Raw genomic sequence first — 17,011 nt, 5'->3', positions numbered from 1 at the left:
TGAAATCTGCTTATTTTTCCTCCTGGATTCTTCTTTAACTCAATTTAGAAGTAAAATCTATCACTTCTGTATTCAGCAAAGACAGCGCTTTACATTACTGAGATAGGAGATTGCAGTTGGTGCTTATAAGATTTTTTTGGGAGGAGAGGAGGGATATGCTAAAGGCAGAGGCATAGTCTGCTGCATGTTCTCCTGAAATTACAGTTAGGCCGGCATCACACCTAACATATAAAAATGCGGTCCATTTTTTACGGCCGAGATAGACAGAAATGTTCCCGAACAGTGGTCCGTATGTCATCTGTGTGCAATGCAAGGATGCGATTTTTTTCTCAAAAAAAGTAACCGTGTGTCATCCGTATGGCATACATAAGGCATCCGTATTTTCACGCCGGCTGGCAAAATGGACATATAATGGATTCATTGTCTCAAATATTCGTGAAAACATATACAGTGTATACATATATATATATATATATATATATATATATATATATACACTCACCGGCCACTTTATTAGGTACACCATGCTAGTAACGGGTTGGACCCCCTTTTGCCTTCAGAACTGCCTCAATTCTTCATGGCATAGATTCAACAAGGTGCTGGAACCATTCCTCAGAGATTTTGGTCCATATTGACATGATGGCATCACACAGTTGCCGCAGATTTGTCGGCTGCACATCCCAAAGATGCTCCATACAAGGCAGGATGGATCCATGCTTTCATGTTGTTTACGCCAAATTCTGACCCTACCATCCGAATGTCGCAGCAGAAATCGAGACTCATCAGACCAAGCAACATTTTTCCAATCTTCTACTGTCCAATTTCGATGAGCTTGTACAAATTGTAGCCTCAGTTTCCTGTTCTTAGCTGAAAGGAGTGGTACCCGGTGTGGTCTTCTGCTGCTGTAGCCCATCTGCCTCAAAGTTCGACGCACTGTGCATTCAGAGATGCTCTTAGGCCTACCTTGGTTGTAACGGGTGGCGATTTGAGTCACTGTTGCCTTTCTATCAGCTCGAACCAGTCTGCCCATTCTCCTCTGACCTCTGGCATCAACAAGGCATTTCCGCCCACAGAACTGCCGCTCACTGGATTTTTTTTCTTTTTCGGACCATTCTCTGTAAACCCTAGAGATGGTTGTGCGCGAAAATCCCAGTAGATCAGCAGTTTCTGAAATACTCAGACCAGCCCTTCTGGCACCAACAACCATGCCACGTTCAAAGGCACTCAGATCACCTTTCTTCCCCATACTGATGCTCGGTTTGAACTGCAGGAGATTGTCTTGACCATGTCTACATGCCTAAATGCACTGAGTTGCCGCCATGTGATTGGCTGATTAGAAATTAAGTGTTAACAAGAAGTTGGACAGGTGTACCTAATAAAGTGGCCAGTGAGTGTATGTCAGTGGGACACACACACATATATATATATATATACACACACTGCTCAAAAAAATAAAGGGAAGACTTAAACAACAGAATATAACTCCAAGTAAATCAAGCTTCTGTGAAATAAAACTGTCCACTTAGGAAGCAACACTATTTGACAATCAATTTCACATGCTGTTGTGCAAATGGAATAGACAACAGATGGAAATTATTGGCAGATATCAAGACACACTCGATAAAGGAGTGGTTCTGCAGGTGGCGACCACAGACCACATCTCAGTGCCAATGTTTTCTGGCTGATGTTTTGGTCACTTTTGAATGTTGGTTGTGCTTTCACCCTCGTGGTAGCGTGAGACGGACTCTACAACCCACACAAGTGGCTCATGTAGTGTAGCTCATCCAGGATGGCACATCAATGCAAGCTGTGGCAAGATTTGCTGTGTCTGTCAGCGTAGTGTCCAAAGGCTGGAGGCGCTACCAAGAGACAGGCCAGTACACCAGGAGACGTGGGGGGGCCATAGGAGGGCAACAACCCAGCAGCAGGACCGCTACCTCAGCCTTTGCGCAAGGAGGAATTGGAGGAGCACTGCCAAAGCCCTGCAAAATGACCTCCAGCGGGCCACAAATGCGCATGTGTCTGCACAAATGGTTAGAAACTGACTCCATGAGGATGGTCTAAGTGCCCAACGTCCACAGATGGGGTTGTGCTCACAGCACAACACCATGCAGGATGCTTGGCATTTGCCACAGAACAACAGAATTGGCAAATTCGTCACTGGCGCCCTGTGCTCTTCACAGATGAAAGTAGGTTCACACAGAGCACATGTGACAGATGTGACAGAGTCTGGAGACGCCGTGGAGAGCGATCTGCTGCCTGCAACATCCTTCAGCATGACCTGTTTGGCAGAGGGTCAGTAATGGTGTGGGGTGGTATTTCTTTGGAGGGTTGCACAGCCCTCCATGTGCTTGCCAGAGGTAACCTGACTGCCATTAGGTATCAAGATTAGATTCTCAGACCCCTTGTGAGACCATATGCTGGTGCGGTTGGCCCTGGGTTCCTCCTAATGCATGACAATGCCAGACCTCATGTGGCTGGAGTGTGTCAGTAGTTCCTGCAAGATGAAGGCATTGAATCTATGGACTAGCCCGCCTGTTCCCCAGACCTGAATCTGATTGAACACATCTGGGACATCATGTCTCGCACCATCCACCAACGTCACGTTGCACCACAGACTGTTCAGGAGTTGGCAGATGCTTTAGTCCAGGTTTGTGAGGAGATCCCTCAGGAGACCATCTGCCACCTCATCAGGGACATGCCCAGGCATTGTAGGGAGGTCATACAGGCATGTGGAGGCCACACACACTACTGAACATCATTTCCTTGTCTTGAGGCATTTCCACTGAAGTTGGATCAGCCTGTAACTTCATTTTCCACCTTGATTTTGAGCATCATTCCAACTCCAGACCTCCGTGGGATATTTGTTGTGATTTAGATTGATAACTTTTTTGTTTTATTGTTCACAACACATTCCACTATGTAATGAATAAAGATTTACAACTGGAACATTTCATTCAGTGAAATCTAGGATGTGGGATTTTAGTGTTCCCTTTATTTTAAGATGAGCCTATTCTGGCACTTAGCCTCTCTTCCCACTGCCCTGTAGCATTGGCATATGGGGTAATAAGGGGTTAACGCCACCTTGCTATTGTAAGGTGACATTAAGCCTGGTTAATAATGGAGAGTGTCAAGAATACACCTATCCATTATTAATCCAATATGAAATGGTTAAAAACACACACACTTTAAGAATAAAGTATTTTAATGAAATAATGAAACACACGTTTAACATCTTTATTGCACTCTCAATCCAAGCGAAGCCCTTGTATTCCTGAACAAAATAAAAAATAAATAAATAAATATCCCACACCTGTTGACTGTACAGCGGACATGTAAGTGTTATTGTTGTTTTTTTATTTTAGAATTTTTTACAGGAGAACGAGGGCTTTGCTTGGATTGAGAGTGCAATAAAGATGTTAAACCTGTGTGTTTCATTATTTCATTAAAAGACTTTATTCTTAAAGTGTGTGTGTGTGTGTGTGTGTGTGTGTTTTTAACCATTTCATACTATTGGATTAATAATGGATAATTATTAACCAGGCGTAATGTCACCTTACAATAGCAAGGTGACATTAACCCCTTATTACCCCATATGCCAATGCTACAGGGCAGTGGGAAGAGAGAGGCTAAGTGCCGGAATAGGCGCATCTTAAAATTAAGGGAACACTAAAATTTACAGACTTTATTCTTAATGTTATATAGAAATAGACGTCAGTAAATTACATACGCACGGCGACTCAATGATACATGACTAAAATCAGAGAAGCAAGAGTCCAAAACTGGCCAAAGAGGTAACATTGAAATATATTTATTGAAAATTCAATTTTCACCTAAAAACATCATATATAGTAGAAAACCATATTATAAATAGTAAGTTGTGACTAAATCCATAAGTGCAACCAGTGCTACAGGTTCACAGAATGGGACAATAATACATTAAAGAAAAGAATGTCCAGCTTCACCGAATCCGTAAAAAAGAGTTAAACATGTCATGATTAAGGGAGCTTAGTCTCCAGAAACGCGTTGAGATTCTTACCCATATGGCTTGTGCTGAAGTCTGTATCCTCTATGCTCAATAGTATGTGAATAAAGAAAACTCTTTTTTACGGATTCGTTGAAGCTGGACATTCTTTTCTTTTTTGGACTCCATACGCCTGAACACAGCGGGTCCGTGCTCCCGAAGATTGGTTTATGCATCACGGGTGAGCTGGTTTATATTCCTTCTTACAATAATACATTAATTGTTGCGGCAGCAAGTATTCATAATCTCTGCATGTGTGCAATTAGGTCTGATGCCTAGCAGCTAGAGTAAATGTTATGACGGCACAATAGCACCGTCCATAACTCGCATCATACACAAACACCCCGCAACATGTACAGTATAAGTAAAGAGGTAAAACGCGCGTTTCGCGTTCGTGTATCACCACGTGCATGCCCCCTGAGGAAGCGGTGATACACGAACACGAAACGCACGTTGGGGTACTAATCCAGGATCCAGACAGGCCATTACAGATACTTATGGGTAATTAACCCTTTTACCTCTTTACTTATACTGTACATGTTGCGGGGTGTTTGTATATGATGCTGCCGCAACAATTGATGTATTATTGTCCCGTTCTGTGAACCTGTAGCACTGGTTGCACTTATGGATTTAGTCACGACTTACTATTTATAATATGGTTTTCTACTATATATGATTTTTTTAGGTGAAAATTGAATTTTCAATAAATATATTTCAATGTTACCTCTTTGGCCAGTTTTGGACTCTTGCTTCTCTGATTTTAGTCATTTATTCTTAATGTGTGTGAGCATTTTTAACCATTTCATACTATTGGATTAATAATGGGTAGGTGTCTTATTGACACCTCTCCATTATTAACCAAGCTTAATGTCACTTTACAATAGCAAGGTGACATTAACCCCTTATTATCCCATATGCCAATGCTACAGGGCAGTGGGAAGAGAGAGGCTAAGTGCCGGAATAGGCACATCTTACATATGCGCCTTTTCATGGGGGCAGATGTTTTTAGCTAGGGGGGGTCAATAACCATGGTCCCTCTCAGGGCTATTAATATCTGCCCTCAGTCACTGGCTTTCCCTCTCTGGTGGAACAAATTGCGAGGGAGCCCACGCCAGTTTTTTCATTGAATTAATCCTTTAATTTAATACCTACAGCTCCAAATTTTTACACACACAAACTACTAACATTATTAGGGAGGGACATATATAAATCTAACTGTTCTGCAATGGTTTACTGTATGTAAACCATGTCTCATATCCTGTCATGTTCTACAACAATTTTACAGAACCCGACAATTGAATTATCGGCTATATATAAAGCTATATATATATGTTTGTCAATTACATACACACTGATGGTCCGTGTAGTGTGTGAGTTTTCCTCGCACCCATAGATTTTCATTGGTGTATTTCGGGCTTAATACGGTGACAATGGCAGCATGCTGCAATTTCCTCAGCACGTACAGTACAGACCAAAAGTTTGGACACGCCTTCTCATTTAAAGATTTTTCTGTATTTTCATGACTATGAAAATTGTTCATTCACACTGAAGGCATCAAAACTATGAATTAACACATGTGGAGTTATATACAACAAAAAAGTGTGAAACAACTGAAAATATGTCTTATATTCCAGGTTCTTCAAAGTAGCCACCTTTTGCTTTGATGACTGTTTTGCACACTCTTGGCATTCTCTTGATGAGTTTCAAGAGGTAGTCACCGGGAATGGTCTTCCAACAATCTTGAAGGAGTTCCCAGAGATGCTTAGCACTTGTTGGCCCTTTTGCCTTCACTCTGCGGTCCAGCTCACCCCAAACCATCTCGATTGGGTTCAGGTCTGGTGACTGAGGAGGCCAGGTCATCTGGCATAGCACCCCATCGCTGGAGGTGTGTTTGGGGTCATTGTCCTGTTGAAAAATAAATGATGGTCCAACTAAATGCAAACTGCATGGAATAGCATGCCGCTGCAAGATGCTGTGGTAGCCATGCTGGTTCAGTATGCCTTCAATTTTGAATAAATCCCCAACAGTGTCACCAGCAAAGCACCCCCACACCATCACACCTCCTCCTCCATGCTTCACGGTGGGCACAAGGCATGTAGAGTCCATTGTTCACCTTTTCTGCATCGCACAAAGACACGATGGTTGGAACCAAAGATCTCAAATTTAGACTCATCAGACCAAAGCACAGATTTCCACTGGTCTAATGTCCATTCCTTGTGTTCTTTAGCCCAAACAAGTCTCTTCTGCTTGTTGCCTGTCCTTAGCAGTGGTTTCCTAGCAGCTATTTTACCATGAAGGCCTGCTGAACAAAGTCTCCTCTTAACAGTTGTTGTAGAGATGTGTCTGCTGCTAGAACTCTGTGTGGCATTGACCTGGTCTCTAATCTGAGCTGCTGTTACCCTGCGATTTCTGAGGCTGGTGACTAGGATAAACTTATCCTCAGAAGCAGAGGTGACTCTTGGTCTTCCTTTCCTGGGGAGGTCCTCATGTGAGCCAGGTTCTTTGTAGCGCTTGATGGTTTTTGCCACTGCACTTGGGGACACTTTCAAAGTTTTCCCAATATTTCGGACTGACTGACCTTCATTTCTTAAAGTAATGATGGCCACTCGTTTTTCTTTACTTAGCTGCTTTTTTCGTGCCATAATACAAATTCTAACAGTCTATTCAGTAGGACTATCAGCTGTGTATCCACCAGACTACTTCACAACACAACTGATGGTCCCAACTCCATTTATATGGCAAGAAATCCCACTTATTAAACCGGACAGGGCACACCTGTGAAGTGAAAACTATTCCCGGTGACTACCTCTTGAAGCTCATCAAGAGAATGCCAAGAGTGTGCAAAGCAGTCATCAAAGCAAAAGGTGGCTACTTTGAAGATCCTAGAATCTAAGACATAATTTCAGTTGTTTCACACTTTTTTGTTAAGTATATAATTCCACATGTGTTAATTCATAGTTTTGATGCCTTCAGTATAAATTTACAATTTTCACAGTCAAGAAAATACAGAAAAATCTTTAAATGAGAAGGTGTGTCCAAACTTTTGGTCTGTACTGTATAATACGGCCGAGAAAACAACGGATGATGGGAGCTGCCCCATAGATTAACATTGGTCCGAGTGCTATGCGATAAAAAATAGCACTCGTCCGTATTTCTCTCTAGTGTGGCTCTGGCTGTACATTGTAAGTCAGCATATTGTGCTTTTTGTTCCTTTACAAAACATGAACACGTTAAGAAAACCAGATACTCCCCATTATAGTAAATGGGGCCCTGAGAATGGAACAGAGAAATGGAATTCAGAAACGCAATGTCACGCACAATGTAGGAAAGACTAAGTGCAACACAAAGGGATGAGGGGAAGGGAACCCAACACTAGGGAAGGGGGGAGTGGAGACACTTAGGCAGTTCTAACATCACCCTGTCTTCCCTAAGCATCCTTCTATACAGGTGCTTCTCACAAAATTAGAATATCATCCAAAGTTAATTTATTTCAGTTCTTCAATACAAATGTAAAACTCATATATTATATAGAGTCATTACAAACAGAGTGATCTATTTCAAGTGTTTATTACTGTTAATGTTTATGATTTACAGCCAATGAAAACTCCAAAGTCATTATCTCAATAAATTAGAATAATTAACAAAAACACCAGCAAATGTTTTCTATGCTTTTAAAAAGGTCCCTTTGTCTGTTTCAGTAGGCTCCACAATCATGTGAAAGACTGGTTACTTGACAAATGTCCAGAAGGCAGTCATTGACATACTCCATAAGGAGGGTAAGCCACAAAAGTCATTGCTAAAGAAGCTGGCTGGTCACAGAGTGCTGGATCCAAGCATATTAATGGAAAGTTGAGTGGAAGGAAAAATTGTGGTAGAAAAAGGTGCACAAGCATCCTGGATAACCGCTGCTTTGAAAGGATTGTTAAAAAAAAGTCCATTCAAAAATTTTGAGGAGATTCTCAAGAAGTGGACTGCTGCTGGAGTCATTGCTTCAAGAGCCACCACACACAGACGTATCCAGGACATCAGCTACAAGTGTTGCATTCCTTGTGTCAAGCCACTCATGACCAATAGACAATGCCAGAAGAGTCTTACCTGGGCCAAGGAGAAGAAGAACTGGACTGTTGCTCAGTGGTCCAAGGTGTTATTTTCAGATGAAAGTAAATTTTCCATTTCATTTGGAAATCAAGGCCCTAGAATCTGGGGGAAGAGTGGAGAGGCACACAATCCAAGCTGCTTGAGGTCTACTGTGAAGTTTCCACAATCAGTGATGGTTTGGGGAGCCATGTCATCTGCTGGTGTAGGTCTACTGTGTTTTGTCAAGACCAAAGTCAGCGCAGCCATCAACCAGGAAATTTTAGAGCTATTCATGCTTCCATCTGCCGCCAAGCATTTTGGAGATGGAAATTTCATTCTCCAGCAGGACTTGGCACTTGTCCACACTGCCAAAAGTACCAATACCTGGTTTAAAAACAGCAGTATCACTGTGCTTGATTGGGCAGCAAACTCGCCTGATATTAACCAATAGAAAATCTATGGGGTATTCTCAAGAGGAAGATGAGAGACACCAGACCCAACAATGCAGACGACCTGAAGCAACCTGGGCTTCCATAGCACCTCACCCTCCTCCATGCCACACCACATTGACGCAGTAATTGATGCAAAAGGAGTCCCGACCAAGTATTGAATGCATTTACTGAACATACATTTCAGTAGGCCAACATTTGGGTTTTCAAAATCATTTTTCAAGCTGGTGTTATAAATTATTCTAATTTACTGAGATTGAGATGACTTTTGGGTTTTCATTGGCTGTAAGCCATAATCATCAACATAAACAGAGATAAACACTTGAAATAGATCACTCTGTTTGTAATGAATTCTATATGATAGATGAGTTTCACTTTTTGTATTGAAGAACTGAAATAAATTCACTTTTTGATGATATTCTAATTTTGTAAGAAGCACTTGTAGGTTCTGCACCTATCACCGAGCAGCATACTTAACCCCTGCCTGACACTGGCAATAAGCCTTGCATAGGGAAGGACAGGATGCGCGCGAAAGTCAATCCCCACTACCACTAAAGACAGAAGGGATACACAAACAAGGGGAACACATAGCTTGACTACACAGAAACACTGAAGTCCTCCATACACCAAAGAGAAGATAGCTGACTGCCATAGCTCAAAGCCTCAACAGGGACAGGGAAATGGAAATTGAAAAATCTCCGGCAACTCCCAGCAGCAAACTGGGAGTTATAAACACCCCAGTCCAGGTGTGTCAACTAGATCCGGGGGAGGTTGCCACTGGGTCCTAAAGTCAGAAAGACTAGGAAGGAGTCTGCATAGCTAACCGCTGAGATCTTCTGCAGCTAGATGCAGTGTGACTGTCTGCAGACTCTGACACACCCGTGAAACACAGAAATCAGTTAAAGATGTCGTCTTCACAATCACTCTTAAATGTTTGGAACTGCTTAGTTTTAGGTGTATTATTTACTCCAAATTTTGTTTTTTCTCCTTCAGGCAAAGAAATCGATTTATGCTCATCTAAGCACACTTGCAGATTTTTCTATTGAGATGTTTGATGTCCTTGATGAGATAAACTATCAGTCTTACAATGAGTTTGTTCTGCGAGTGGGTAAGATTATTGTTCATTAAATGAATTCTTAAAATACTGCACCAAAATGTATTTTTTTCTTTACAACATATTTTGTAGTTTATTCGGAAATAGGAAAACTGGCCTTTGTTTTGAAATTGTACTAGTATTACTGAGTTATAGCTTGTATTTTCACTTCTGCTGATTAGTATGGAAACAGCAAAAAGGCATATAAATATACTTCTAAATGTAAGGGAGTGTTTTCCTACACAATTTATTAAACTTCAAAATTATGTTTATATATGATTTTATGATTTATCATTACTATACTGTTGCTACAAAACTTTGTTTAATTTATATATGACTCCAGAATGTTACTAAAATAAAAAATGGCACATACCTATGGACCCCCATACGCCACTCTTCTGTCCTGCAGGCTGGGTTTCCCGATAGTCTTTTCTCCTCCTCTTCCTGCTCAGTCATCATCTCACTGCTGCAACCAGTCACTGGCTGTAGTGGTAGCATGATGATTACCACTGCAGCTAATGATTGGCTGCAGCAGGGAGATGATGCAGCCAACGTGTTACCGCTACAGCCACTAATAAGCCTCACTGGTCAGGTGCTGACCAGGCAGGAAGACAATGAGAAGAAACCTGCAAGAAACCCAGCCAGGAATGACAAGGAATCCATAGTATGTGATATTTTTTCTTTAATAGCATACTGGAGCTACATATACATTATAAAAAGGAGTGGAGAACTGATTTAAAACCTCCATGGTTTAATCTCAAGACTTTATTCAGACGTCTGTGGGTAACTTGCGTCATATATTTGCGTTTTTTACATATACCTGTTATATTCTATGGGGCTGTTCAAATGGACGTGTTTATTACAAAACATGTAGATTTTTAATCTTGGCTCAAAATTGCCCATGCAAGTCTATGGACCCATGAAAATAATGGACAATACATGAGTTACATCAGTGTGCAGTCCATGTGCTGTTCATGATTACCATTGCAATCCATAGGAGAAGCTTTCTAATGAATTCATATCATTTTTCATACATGAAAATCACTGATGAATCTCTAATGGTAAAAACTTACACTAACCAAACACTGATTAAAAAAGGATTAACAGTCTGTGTTTTTTCATACATGAAAAATCACAGGAATCTGAATGAGGCTTAAAGGGATCTTAATTGAAACATAGATAAAATCTAATTCATTTCTATATATTTTTGGATTAATAACTCAAGTAGAAAATATATTTTAGTGAATATATGTTTTGTAAATCATATTTGTTTTGTCTATGATGTAATTGCTTTAGTACATTAACCCCTTTACCCCCGAGGGTGGTTTTCACGTTATTGACCCGTTAAAAGGGTTAAAAGTCAAACAGTGTTTTCTCACTTTTACAACACCATTTTTTTTAGGGACTACATCACATTTGAAGTCACTTTGATAGGTCTAAATGATAGAAAATACCCAAAAGTGACACCATCCTAAAAACTGCACCCCTCAAGGTGCTCAAAACCACATTCAAGAAGTTTATTAACCCTTCAGGTGCTTCACAGGAATTTTTGGAATATAAAAAAAAAATGAACATTTAACTTTTTTTCACAAAAAAATTTCTTCAGATCCAATTTTTTTTATTTTACCAAGGGTAACAGAAGAAATTACACTGTAAAAGTTGTTGTGCAATTTTTCCTGAGCACGCTGATACCCCATATGTGGGGCTAAACCACTGTTTGGGCGCATGGCAAAGCTCGGAAGAGAAGGAGTGCCGTTTGACTTTTTCAATGCAAAATTAGCAGGAATTGAGATCGGATGCCATGTCGCGTTTGGAGAGCCCCTGATGTGCCTAAACAGTGAAAACCCCCACAAGTGACACCATTTTGGAATCTAGACCCCAAATGAACTTATCTAGATTTGTGGTGAGCTCTTCGAACCCCCAAGTGCTACACAGAAGTTTATAATATAGAGCCATGAAAATAAAATCATATTGTTTCCACAAAAATAATCTTTTCGCCCCCAATTTTTTATTTTACCAAGGGTAACAGGAAAAATTGGACCCCAAAAGTTGTTTTGCAATTTCTGTTGAGTACGCCAATATGCCATATGTAGGGAAATACTACTTTTGAGGCACAGTGGAAAGCTCAGAAGGGAAGATGCGCCATATTGGAGTTCAGAATTTGCTTGAATGGTTTGAGGGTGCCATGTCACATTGGCAGAGCCCCTAAGGTGCCAGAACAACACAAACCCCCTATATGTGATCTCATTTTACAAACTACACTCCCCAATGAATTCATCTAGGGGTGCAATGATCATATTAACACCACATGTGTCTCACAGAATTTTATACCACTGAGCGGTGAAGAATAAATTACATTTTTACCACTAAAATGTTTTTCTAAGGTCTAAAAGGAAATTTTTTTTACAACAAACTGAGGTCCATTTTGTTCCTGAATGTGCCAATACCCTACATGTAATCGGGAAATATTTTTCAGGCACAGTGCAAAGGCAAGGAGCGCCAGATTTTACTGTTATGATTTGCAGGTGCCATAAACCACTGGGAGAGCCCATGAGGTGCCAGAACAGCAGAATCCCCCATAAGTGACACCATTTTATGAACTACACTTCTCAATGAATTCATCTGGGTGGTGCAGTGATCATATTGACACCATGGGTGTGTCACAGAATTCTATACCATTGGGCAGTGAAGACAAAATAAATTTTTACCACCAAAATTTAGTTTTAGCCATAGATTTTACATTTTCACACAAGAAGTGGGTAAAAATGGCACCAAAATACTGTATGTCCCACAACTTCTACTGAACATGACAATACCCCATATGTGGCTGTACAGTGCTACTTAGCCATACGGAGAGACTCGGGTGGAATGGAAAGCTATTTTGCCCATTCAAGTGAATGGGTCTGTGTGAATGTTAATGTTCCCGGGGGTGACATCAAGTTATAGTTCTCAGAAAAAAGTTATTATTTTTTCTATAAAGTAGTTTTTATTGTGGAAAAGCATCAAAACATAAAAAAAATTATATAAATTGGGAATCGCTGTAATCGTACTGACCCGAAGAATACAGCTGCCTTATCATTTTTACCACATGCAGAACAGTATAAAAAGAAACCCCAAAAAGCAATTCCTGAACTTCTAGCTTTTGTTTTTTCTATCGCCCAAAAATTGGAATACTAAGCGATCAAAAATGTCATGCGCCCGAAATTGGTACTAATAAAAACATCAGTTCATCCTGCAAAGAATAAGTCAGACAAAAAATGCAAAAATTATAGCTCTTAAAATATGATGATGAAAAAACTATTTTTGCAATAAAAAGCGTCTTTTAGTGTGTAAAACATAAAGCAGCAACCAACATAAAAACCAATATAAAGCTGGTATCACTGTAATCGCACTGCCCTGAAGAATAAAGTTGCCTAATCACTTATACCACACGAGGAACGGCATAAAAAATAAATAAAAAACAATTCTTCAAATGCTGTTGATTTTTTCATTCTGCCTCCCAAAGATCGCAGTAAGTCTTGGCACACACTTATCCTGCGCTCTGAGCTGAGCGCTCACACCAGGGTTTCCGTGTAAATCTCTGAAATACATGATTCAGATGGAAGCTCTGGCATAAGATTCCCTATAATGAGGCAGATGGAGACACTGTGGGTGCCATGGGACCTGTGATCCGGTGGTGTCCGTCTTTTTTGGATTGCATAAAAGTGCCGTCGGCTACAGTTTTGTGCACTTCTGAAAATGACACCTCTGAACAGATGGAGGACAGACGGAGTCCAGAGTAATGATGCTTCCTTATTATAGTGAATGAAACCATCTGTGTTTCATCTGTTACATCACTTGGTGATTTAGATGGAAACCCCAATGTAAGTTCTTAGCGTAGAGCGCCGGATAAATTTAATCATAAATGCTATGTAAAATGTTCTCAATTAAAGCTTCAACTCAATACACAAAAAAAAGCAAGCTTCCACTCAGGTCTGTCATTTGTTAAAGGGAACCTGTCACCCCCCCCCAGGCGTTTTTAAAAGAGCCACCTTGTGCAGCACTAATGCTGCATTCTGTCAAGGTGGCTCTTTTAGTTGGGGTCCCTGTCAACACTGAACTATTTGTATTTAGAATTTGCCTTTCCTACCTGTAGTTTGTCAGGGGGGAATGTCTTTTTCCCCTGACACAAACGCCTCCCAGCCGTCACTCAGGGCCTCTGTGCGCCGGGCGCCGCCTCCACTTTCTTCATTAACGTCCCCGGCGCCTGTGCTGTAAGTTTTATTTTCGGGCATGCATAGTTTGCGCTGCCCTTCGACTCCCATCATATGATGGGAACTTACAGCGTAGGCACCGGGGACATTAATGAAGGAAGTGGAGGCGGCGATTCAGCGTTGACAGGGACCCCAACTAAAAGAGCCACCTTGACAGAATGCAGCATTAGTGCTGCACAAGGTGTCTCTTTTAGTTCAAATGCCTGGGGGGTGACAGGTTCCCTTTAATGGATATATGGGCTTCCAAGTTACTGTTAACTCAAAGGTTCTCGAAAAGCGAAATGGCTCATCGACCCACAAAAGAAACTCAGAATATTCTCTGCTCCGAAATCCAAATGCCCCCCCTCCCTTTTGAGCCCCAGTGTGCCTAGACCACATTTAGCGCCAACATGTTTGGAATTTCTGTAGTGAAATGAAATGATACTTTGATAAATAGACAGCAGCAAAATGAGGAAAACAATGATTTGGACTCAGCGTAAACAGAACTGAGAAAAGCGTAAAGGCGAATGCTGATACTTAGATACTGATACAAGGTCTGTGTAAGACAATGTCGAGAGTGTTTTTAAATATCCACGATAACTGTGGCACTCGTGTCACTACAAAAACTAGTGATAAAAAATACGTCACAATGCGTCGCTAATGAAAGTCTATGGGTAAAAAACGCATCCTGCAGACAACTTTGCAGGATGCATTTTTTCTCATAAACGACGCATTGCGACATATTGCAAACGACGCTAGTGTGAAAGTAGCCTGAGGCTGCTGATCAGAGTGGTGACTGTTGCTGTGGATCAAGTACCAGTAAAGAAAAGAGCACATGTATTATTTGTTATGCATTGTGTTAGGCAATAAGGGTTAAAATTATATGCTAAGCTTGAGCAATCACAGTTAAATTCCCCACATTTTATCAATGCATATAAAATATTTTACATTTATGCCATGTAACATTGTGTTAAAAAACTTATTTTTCAGGTATAAATGTTGGCCCTGTAGTTGCAGGGGTCATTGGTGCCCGACGACCTCAATATGATATTTGGGGTAATACAGTAAATGTTGCTAGCAGAATGGACAGTACAGGTGTTCAAGGGAAAATCCAGGTAAACTTTATTTGTATTTCTTTTTGTTGGTTTTTAATTTTTGTTGTTTGTAAAAGAAATGTGACACAAAGTTCATGCCACTCTGTGGGTAATGTTAGCACACAAAAACACCAGAGATGACTCAAATAAAATATATAAAAACAATAAAATTATTAAAATTATTGACTCCTCACGGTGTTCTGTGAATGTTGGTGACTACCACCACCAAGTAGAGAAAGAAAGCCAACCACCCTATGGATTTATCAGAGAGACCACACACAGGTGTAATATCACAAAAATATCTTTATTCCAAATTATTCATGGCAACCATCTAAAAACAATAAATATGTACGCACAACAGGACATACAAAATTAATACATAAGATGTTATCGATTCCCAGGTAAGCACATAAATAGTCCCCAAGAAAAAATGAATGAAAACAATTAAATATTACTAAAAATTAATAATTAAACAGTGTGCCTCAGTCCACCGCATATTGCCTGTATCCATATAATACATAAAGTGAAATGTGCTAAAGGCCAGCGGCTGGCAAAGCATGTGCACAAAAAAAGTGCTATGTGCTCAAGGGACAGGGGAGTAGTGATTATTAGTGTTGAATAGTGTTGAGCGATACCTTCCGATATCCAAAGGTATCGGTATCGGATTGGATCGGCCGATACCGGCAAAATATCGGATCTCGCCGATACCGATACCCGATACCAATGCATATCAATGGGACACAAAATATCGGAATGGTTCCCAGGGTCTGAAGGAGAGGAAACTCTCCTTCAGGCCCTGGGATCCATATTCATGTATAAAATAAAGAATAAAAAAAAAAATATGGATATACTCACCCCTCTGACGGCCCCGGCTCTCACCGGTCCAAGCGTCTGCCTCCGTTCGTAAGAATGCAGAGTGAACTAGGACCTTCGATAACGTTGCGGCTTGTGATTGGTCGCGTGACCACTCATGTGACCGCTCACGCGACCAATCACAAGCCGCGACGTCATCGAAGGTTCTTCACTCCCTGCATTCTTAGGAACGGAGGCACCGCTAAGGTCCAGGGTCCGCCGGAGGGGTGAGTATATCAATATTTTTTATTTTTATTATTTATTTTTTACATAAATATGGATCCCAGGGCCTGAAGGAGAGTCTCCTCTCCTCCAGACCCTGGGAACCATATGCACCGCACACTTCCGATTCCGATTTCTGATATCGCAAAAATATCGGAACTCGGTATCGGAATTCCGATACAGCAAATATCGGCCAATACCCGATATTTGCAGTATCAGAATGCGCAACACTAGTGTTGAGCGATACCTTCCAATATGCAAAGGTATCGGTATCGGATTGGATCGGCCGATACCGGCAAAATATCGGATCTCGCCGATACCGATACCCGATACCAATGCATATCAATTGGACACAAAATATCGGAATGGTTCTCAGGGTCTGAAGGAGAAGAAACTCTCCTTCAGGCCCTGGGATCCATATTCATGTATAAAATAAAGAGTAAAAATAAAAAATATTGATATACTCACCCCTCTGACGGCCCCGGCTCTCAACGGTCCAAGTGTCTGCCTCCGTTCGTAAGAATGCAGAGAGAACTAGGACCTTCGATGATGTCGCGGCTTGTGATTGGTCGCGTGACCGCTCATGTGACCGCTCACGCGACCAATCACAAGCCGCGACATCATCGAAGGTCCTTCACTCCCTGCATTCTTAGGAACGGAGGCACCGCTAAGGTCCAGGGTCCGCCAGAGGGGTAAGTATATCAATATTTTTTATTTTTATTATTTATTTTTTACATGAATATGGATCCCAGGGCCTGAAGGAGAGTCTCCTCTCCTCCAGACCCTGGGAACCATATGCACCGCACACTTCCGATTCCGATTTCCGATATCGCAAAAATATCGAAACTCGGTATCGGAATTCCGATACAGCAAATATCGGCCGATACCCGATATTTGCAGTATCGGAATGCTCAATACTAGTGATTATACATCTTTCAGTGTTATATACCCAAAGCAAGCAAAACATG

The 17,011-nt window shown here is 41.1% G+C and overlaps 1 protein-coding gene across 1 annotated transcript in view; it reads left to right on the top strand.

Moving 5' to 3' along the window:
* ADCY1 (adenylate cyclase 1) overlaps positions 1–17,011 on the top strand; it is an 839,277-nt gene that overhangs the window by 810,333 nt on the left and 11,933 nt on the right. Inside the window, exons 18-19 of the mRNA XM_077269394.1 lie at positions 9,544–9,658; positions 14,866–14,990. Coding sequence (XP_077125509.1) covers positions 9,544–9,658; positions 14,866–14,990 — 240 coding nt within the window. The remainder of the gene's footprint in view (positions 1–9,543; positions 9,659–14,865; positions 14,991–17,011) is intronic.

Source organism: Ranitomeya variabilis, chromosome 6 (assembly GCF_051348905.1).
Source record: "Ranitomeya variabilis isolate aRanVar5 chromosome 6, aRanVar5.hap1, whole genome shotgun sequence".
NCBI lineage: Eukaryota > Metazoa > Chordata > Amphibia > Anura > Dendrobatidae > Ranitomeya > Ranitomeya variabilis.
The sequence above is the reverse complement of the archived record's forward strand: the minus strand, read 5'-3'. Positions and strand labels throughout refer to the sequence as shown.